This window comes from Centruroides sculpturatus, unplaced genomic scaffold (genome assembly GCF_000671375.1).
Source record: "Centruroides sculpturatus isolate CEXI.00-Female unplaced genomic scaffold, Cexi_2.0 scaffold590, whole genome shotgun sequence".
In the NCBI taxonomy this organism is placed as follows: domain Eukaryota; kingdom Metazoa; phylum Arthropoda; class Arachnida; order Scorpiones; family Buthidae; genus Centruroides; species Centruroides sculpturatus.
In genome coordinates this window covers 247,110-254,586 of record NW_019384761.1, presented here as the reverse complement: position 1 = coordinate 254,586, position 7,477 = coordinate 247,110, and the positions used below count along the sequence as shown (strand labels likewise).

The 7,477-nt window shown below is 29.3% G+C and overlaps 1 protein-coding gene across 1 annotated transcript in view; it reads left to right on the top strand.

Annotated features, from left to right (window-relative positions):
• LOC111628801 (zinc finger protein 226-like) overlaps nt 1-7,477 on the top strand; it is a 48,052-nt gene that overhangs the window by 23,211 nt on the left and 17,364 nt on the right. The window contains exons 4-5 of the mRNA XM_023372646.1: nt 878-1,417; nt 5,252-5,505. Of these exons, the coding sequence (XP_023228414.1) occupies nt 878-1,417; nt 5,252-5,505 (794 nt within the window). The remainder of the gene's footprint in view (nt 1-877; nt 1,418-5,251; nt 5,506-7,477) is intronic.

Below are 7,477 nucleotides of genomic sequence, written 5' to 3'. Positions count from 1 at the left end.
GCGGCCGATTTCTAACAACTTATTTTTCTGTGAAAACTTCGTAGAACTTCGGAGACATCATTAATATAAATAATTTTAATCGCCGTTGAATAAGAAATGTTTCTTTCACAAGAAATGTATAAAATTACAGTACTGTATTAGACTTACGGTACCTAATTTACATACTGACAGACGATAGTTAGCGTAAAAATCTCCGTAGCGTGGCGCCACGCTAGACGGCGGAAATTATATATTTAATTATAACAAAGTTACAATAAGTTAATATATAATTATATATACAGTACCTAATTTATATATAATTAATATATAATTATATGTACAGTACCTAATTTATATATAATTTATATAATATTGTCCAGACGATAGAAATCTATCCGTAGTTGGCGCTACGGACGGCGGGAAAGTAGTTCGGCTGCCCGATGACGTTTGAGGTGTTTATAGGGAACTTTTACTATTTTTTACGGATACTGGTAGCAATTTTTTCGTAGTTTTATAGGAATCATAATTATAGGGACCGTAATTATAGGGGGGTCGACTGTAAATAATAGATTTAGAACAGTAATAATTAATTGAATTCTTAACTTGTGCTGAGTTTCTTTTATAATTTTTTTTGGAGGCATTAAGAAGTCAATTTTTTCACTCCTGTCATGGGTTTCTAGCTTCTTCAAAGCAGCAAGCTGACATTTTTATTACCTTTATTCATGTTATCTCATTGTACATTTAATTCATTTATTTACAAAAGATCAAGACAATATTCACAATTTTAATTTTATTGATTAATGAATACTGTATTTCTTTCTAACTAATGAATTTTAATGAAAAACTTAAACATTTTTTTACTCACATATTTTATATATATAAATTTTTTATATTTCAGAAGATACTTCTCAAACTATGGATTCAGTTGACAAAGATGTCTCGGACGTTCAAGAAAATGATCAATCTTTGCAACTAAATTCAAATGAAATGAATAATTTGACTGAAAATTCACAAATACAGAGTGATGAGGAATCTGAAAATGTGCTAGGTGAATGCAAAACATCTAAAGAAAATGAAGATAAGTTAAGACAAATTTCATTATTACAGAACAAATTTTCTTCTAAGAGAACAGGATTATACAATTGTGATTTGTGCGGGAAAGGATTTAATAAAACTCTGTATCTTTTTCGGCACATCAGAAAACACACGGGAGAATTCACCTGTCAAAGATGTCATAAAGTTTTTGCTAGGAAGGAAAATATGATAAAACATAACTGTCCAGCAATGATAAATTCGCAGGGTGATGGGAACTTTGAATTTTCTTGTAATTATTGTAAAAAATCATTTTATACGGAGAAACTTTTAGCCAAACATAAGATCAAACATACTGGAGAATTCACCTGTTCCGATTGTAAAAAGAGTTATTCTACTAAGGTTAGTATATTTCATATATTAGAAAGAAAATTTTTTATAAAAACAAATTTTTAAAATATCTTAAAAACGTTAAGATAAATTAAATAACTTGTTCATTTTTTTAAACTATAAATGCATTTTATCAGAGACAAAACAATACTAAGGTTTACAAAACATTAGCATTTATTTCTATGCATTTCGGATGCAAATTTTTGTTTCTTTTGCACCCCTCTTCAGGTAGTACAGACCTAAATTAGGGGAAAATATATAGATAGATCAAAACAATACAACATTTCAATGCTTCACATTGTACAAAATAACCTCTTGTGCTAAACACAAACTGCTCCGTTTTACCAACCCTCGAGGCATAATTTTACCAGCCTTTGTCTGTTTTTGCACTATTTTAACCTCACCACATTAGCCCACACATCATCCATCTCCATCCCATTATTTAGATTAATACAGTAGAGCATTGATTATCCAAATACCGATCAACCAGAACATCAGTTAACTGAAAGCATTCCAGTCGGCAAATTCAAATTTTCGCTAGGGATGTGGCATTGCAGCACTCTTTCCCTGTCTGCCAAACTGAACTGTAGGCCTAGTTTAATGTATTACATTATGTAAGGTATACATTTGTAAGATGTGTGATACAAATTATATACAGTACAGTTTTGTGTTTAATATATTTTTTTGTAAATGATCAGTTATCTGAACAACCCCAGTCCTAAATTGTTTCAAATAATCGATGCTCTACTTGTAGTGCTATATGCCCTTACAAACATGAAATTTCCTTGAATCTGTATAATATCTTTTTCTTTGTGAATTATTTTAACATTATTCTTATTAATTAGACAACCGTATTTATTACAATGAATTTCCTATGGCAATTGGTTATTTTTTAAGCAAATGGTTGTTTCATGTTCTCTTACCCTATCTCTGAGCTGTCTTTCTATTTCATCTATGTAAATTACTGGTTTTTTACATGTACATTTTAACTCATATACTACTACTATTTCATCAAGTTTTTCTTTATTTTTAATTTTATTAATATTAACATTATTTTTGATTTCATTTTTTAGTTTGGATTCTAGTACAATTCCATATTTTTTTAACACGTTTTTATATTTTTCATATCTCTTTATTATATGGGAATGACATATATATCTTAAACAAATAATAAAACACCAAATAAAAGGAGACATTAAAAAATTTGGAAAAAGCATTAAGAAAGATGAGATAATGTTAACAGAAAGGGGGAGGAATTATTGAAAAATATCTAAAGAAAAATAATTTAAATCTAATTAAAGCAAATAAGACAGACCAAATTATAATTGTTAATAAAGAATGGGAAAAGAAAAAATCTGAAGTTGTGTTAACAGATGAATTTATAGAACTAACCATAGATCCAAAAAAAAAGAAATAGATGAAAAAAGAAATCACAAAATTATATAAACAGAAAAAAGTTACATCAAACGAGAAGAAACAAATGCTCAACTTTGATGATATTAGAAAACCACACTTAAAATTACACTAAAAACACATAAAGCAGGAGATATATGCAGACCATTAGTAGATTTTAAACATACAATATTATTTAATTTAGAATTATTTATTGAAAATAGTCCCTTATTCAAATTATTCAATAAGAAACACCGATGAATTATTAAGAAAAGTGATGCATGTAAAGATGAAGTCAATGTTATTAAGGTTATACAGGTTATTAAGTTTGGACATAGTATCTATGTACCCATCAGTAAAGTGGAAACTTATTGAGAAAAGTCTACTTAATCTAGACATACATAACTGATTACTAGAATTAATAAAATATAATTTTGTGAATAATTACTTTCATGTTGAAGACAAAATATATAAAAAGACAAAAAAATGAAATTAGCATAGGCACAGTTATAGGCCCAAAACTTTTCAAAATATGCATGATAGAAATAGATAAAAAGTAAGCAAATTTAAATGGAATAATATTTATAACAAGATATCTGGATGATGATATAATAATATGATATTCTAATAACTAATGATAATATAATCTGTAATTACGCAAATACATTATGTGATACTTTAAAATTTGAAAGTGAAATAGAAATTAAAAATGAAATTAATTATCTAGACATAACTATAAATTGTGGAAAAAATGTACTTAATGTAAAACCATATAAAAAAAGCTGTAATATGGATAAAAATCTAAATTATAGATCGTATTGTCTTCTAGCAACAAAAAGATAATTCTGTGACAGCATTATCTAAGACAGTGATGGGCAAACTTTTTAAAGAGCGGGCCAAAGGAAAAGAAGAAAACTTTAGGCGGGCCAATATAATTGTAACCTAGCGCTGCATCTGAAAACATGTGGCGCTATAAAAACATGTGCAGGCCGTCCGCCATATTTCTTTTTCTCTCTTTCGCCTACGCTACGCACAACGAGTGGATGTTCTGTACCGAAGCATGCTTGTAACCGATCAAGCTTTTACTCAATAAGTGAAAAACAAAATTTTGTACATGATTGTAAATAAACTTTCATGGTGAGATATAAAGCTTCGGTTATTTTATATAATCAACGAACACTCAAGTTAAGTGGTGCATCAACCACCACAGCCTGTATTCTTTTTTACTCGTCAGATTAGGAATAATGTCGCGCGGGCCGGATAGAACATTTCAGGGGGCCGCATCTGGCCCGCGGGCCGTAGTTTGCCCATCACTGATCTAATATATGGAATAGAACTTCTAAAGCAGAAGATAGAAAAAACAACAAAGTGAATTAATAAATAAAATTATATTAAACGATTACACCAGTAGATTATTAGAAAAACAGATAATGGAATTTATAAAAAATAGATTTAATNTTCTTGATTTTATCATTTTATACATTTCTTTGGATTTCCAAGCTGAAGAAGAAATACGTTAAGAAAAACTCAAAATTGTTTAATATCAATGGATTTATGCTTCAAATCATTATAGTTTATAACTGAAATGGATTTTAAATGGCTTAAAAACATACTATTAAGCTATGTTTTTAAGACTAAATGTAGCACATTGTATATGATTAATTGATCTTTTTCTTATTTAGATTACTATAGATAATCCAAATTTCTAAATTTACATTGTGAGAAATGCACATTAAAATATAATTTTATACAGACTGTAGAAAAAAAAAAGATTTATTTAAATATATATTTGCATCATATTACTTGCTTAAAGCACATTTTCACACAAAAATCAGTTATTGTTTCATCTATGTAGCAGAGTCAAAAACAAGGTTTTTTTTATTTGGTTATAGATAAGTTAAAAATTAAAAACATGAAACAGATAACATATTCAATCTGTTTTTTGATTTAGTCACCTTGTATGTTGAGTCTTACATCATAGATATAGATCGAGGAATTAAAACTCTGATAAATAATGCATTCTTTTAACATTCCCTTGTACATTTAAGAGACTATTTCTGAATTATTTTGTGAATAGAAGAATCAAATTCTGAATATGTTTTCTAATGTTAAAGAATAAATGTATGAAGTTAATTTTCTTTGAAACTTTACACATCTTTACTCCTAATATTGATATAAATACAAGAATCTCGAGTGAATTTAAATGAATGCTTTCTGATTGCATTAAAAGAGTGTATCATATATTTATTTATCTATAATTTAATGAAGTAAATAGAAAGTTAAGAAGTTAAAACTTGGCATAAAATAAATTGTTATAATAACAATAAAAATTAAAATATTTTTTGCTTTCTTTTAGAAATCTTCATGGTGAAAAGAAATTTTCATGTGATTATTGTGGAAAGAAGTTTCATAGGAAAGATATATTGCTCGAGCATCATGCCGTACATGGAGCACCTAGTTTTCCTTGTCCGACATGTCATAAACGCTATGAAGCCGTCTACTGAACAGTTTAATTGTAGCATCTGTAACAAAAGTTTTACTAAAGAAACATATTTATTAAAGCATCTTCCTGTACATACTGGTCAGCATTCTTGCCCCATTTGTGGAAAGTGGTTAAGATCTGTGGAATCTCTTACCAATCACATGAGAATGTGTGGCCAGGTTAAAGAAATTGAAGTTAATGGTCAAGCAAAATGTCCTAATTGTCAAGAGGTAATTGTTTTATCTTATGAAAAAATATATTTAAAGTATTATTTAACTTTTCTACATCTCTAAAATAACATTTTAAAAGAGGTAACATTTTATGATGGTTGATTTAAAAAAAATGCAGTACAGGTAACCCCCGTATAACACGGCACTTCTATAGTACGGATTCGCTCTAACACGGTTCGAGAATTGGTACCATCCCCCGTATAACACGGTACTTTTATAGCACGGATTCACTCTGACACAGTTCAAGAAATGGGTAAAACCCTTGTACAACATGAAATGTAATAAATTTTTACATACTTAAGTAATAATAGTTCACGAAAATTATTATTTTCGTGAACTATTAGTACTTAAGTATGTAAATTTTCTCTTCTCGCCTTCTGTCGATACACGTGGTCCTTCTCGAAACTTGTTTCAATGTTGCCAGATCGCGACGCTTCTGCTTCTGATGTTGCCGAATGTTTTTCCCTTATTCCATACTTGCTTTATTCTTCATAAGTGCTTAGCACCATATAAGGAAATTTATAAAGACCTTTTAACTAGAAGCAAGCAATCTAAAATTACATACATTTTGCAAAAGGTAAAGCATGGATCTGAAGATAATGCAGAAAAATGCTCAGAGGATAAGGATAACTTGCCAAAAAGAAAACGCTCTCGGTTAATTAATAGTGTTTTTAGTGATGACGAAGAAAACATTGTTTAATTTATATTAATATGTATCACTTAAAAAAATTTTAATGAAGATATTTATCTTAATTATGAAAATATACTAGCATGTTTTTTAATTTTTGGAACCTAACCCTCCTTTTCGTACTAGTTCTTTGTTTCGCATAACACGGATTTGCATAACACGGCAATTTTTTGGAACGTAACTACCGTGTTATACGGGGGTTACCTGTATATCTAAATTTCTGTTAATAAAATTGTTTGCTGTTCTGTTGAGAATAACATTTTAAACTGTAAAATTATCTTTATTAGTAATTTAAGCAAATTATTCATGAAAAAATATTATACATGCTATTTTGAAGACAAATATAAAAATAACTTCAACCTTCTTATTATGTCTCTAAAAATATATATACAAGTAATAGGAGTTTAAACAGTTCATCATCCCAGATTTTTATTGTTACATATTATTTATGTTAATATATAGATTTTAGCATTAAAATATATTCAAAATGATCTTCATAAATTTGTAATAAATGGTGAAATTTCCATAAATATCATCAAATTCTCAAATCAAAAATAATTTTCATATTTTTTCCCCTTTAATTTTAGAACATTTTTTTCCTCTTATTTTACAATAAAATTAATTTATTACACGTTTTAAGAGTTGTGAAATTATTACCGTATATCTTGTGTAGCATTTTTGTCTGATATTACTAGGACATTGTGCAACTTTGACGTATTGCAATAGAATTGAGACAGCCAGAAGGAAAGAATCAATCCTTGCACCTGTTAGGCACAGAAGAAGGAGAGAATCAATCCTTGCGCCTGTTAGGCACCTTTTGTGGTGGCAAGTACAAAGTTCACCATCAGGCACTTGTACAGTGCCTGATGGTGTACAAGTGCCTGATGGTTAACTTGTACAGTCAGTGCCAGGCACTTGTACAGTGCCTGATGGTTAACTTTGTACTTGCCACCACAAAAGAGGCTATCCATGTACCTACAGGCCACATGAGACACAATCCTTGCACTGGCCAGGTATGGAGAGATGATTCAAGAACAAAGCAATTGATAGTGATTGCTCATTTTGTACCTATTAGTTTTGTTCATTTTTTGTACCTATTTTCTGTTAGGTGCACATAATACTGTTTTTATTTTTGACTCCTAGGCCTAAATTTCTTCAGGTGCACTTGTTGCATCAGAAAGCATGGACATTGTCACTGTAATACATTTGTATAACGAAAACAAAGTCATGAACTCCTATTTTTACTTTCCTGGCTCTGTTATAGATAACAGAGGGATTCATGCT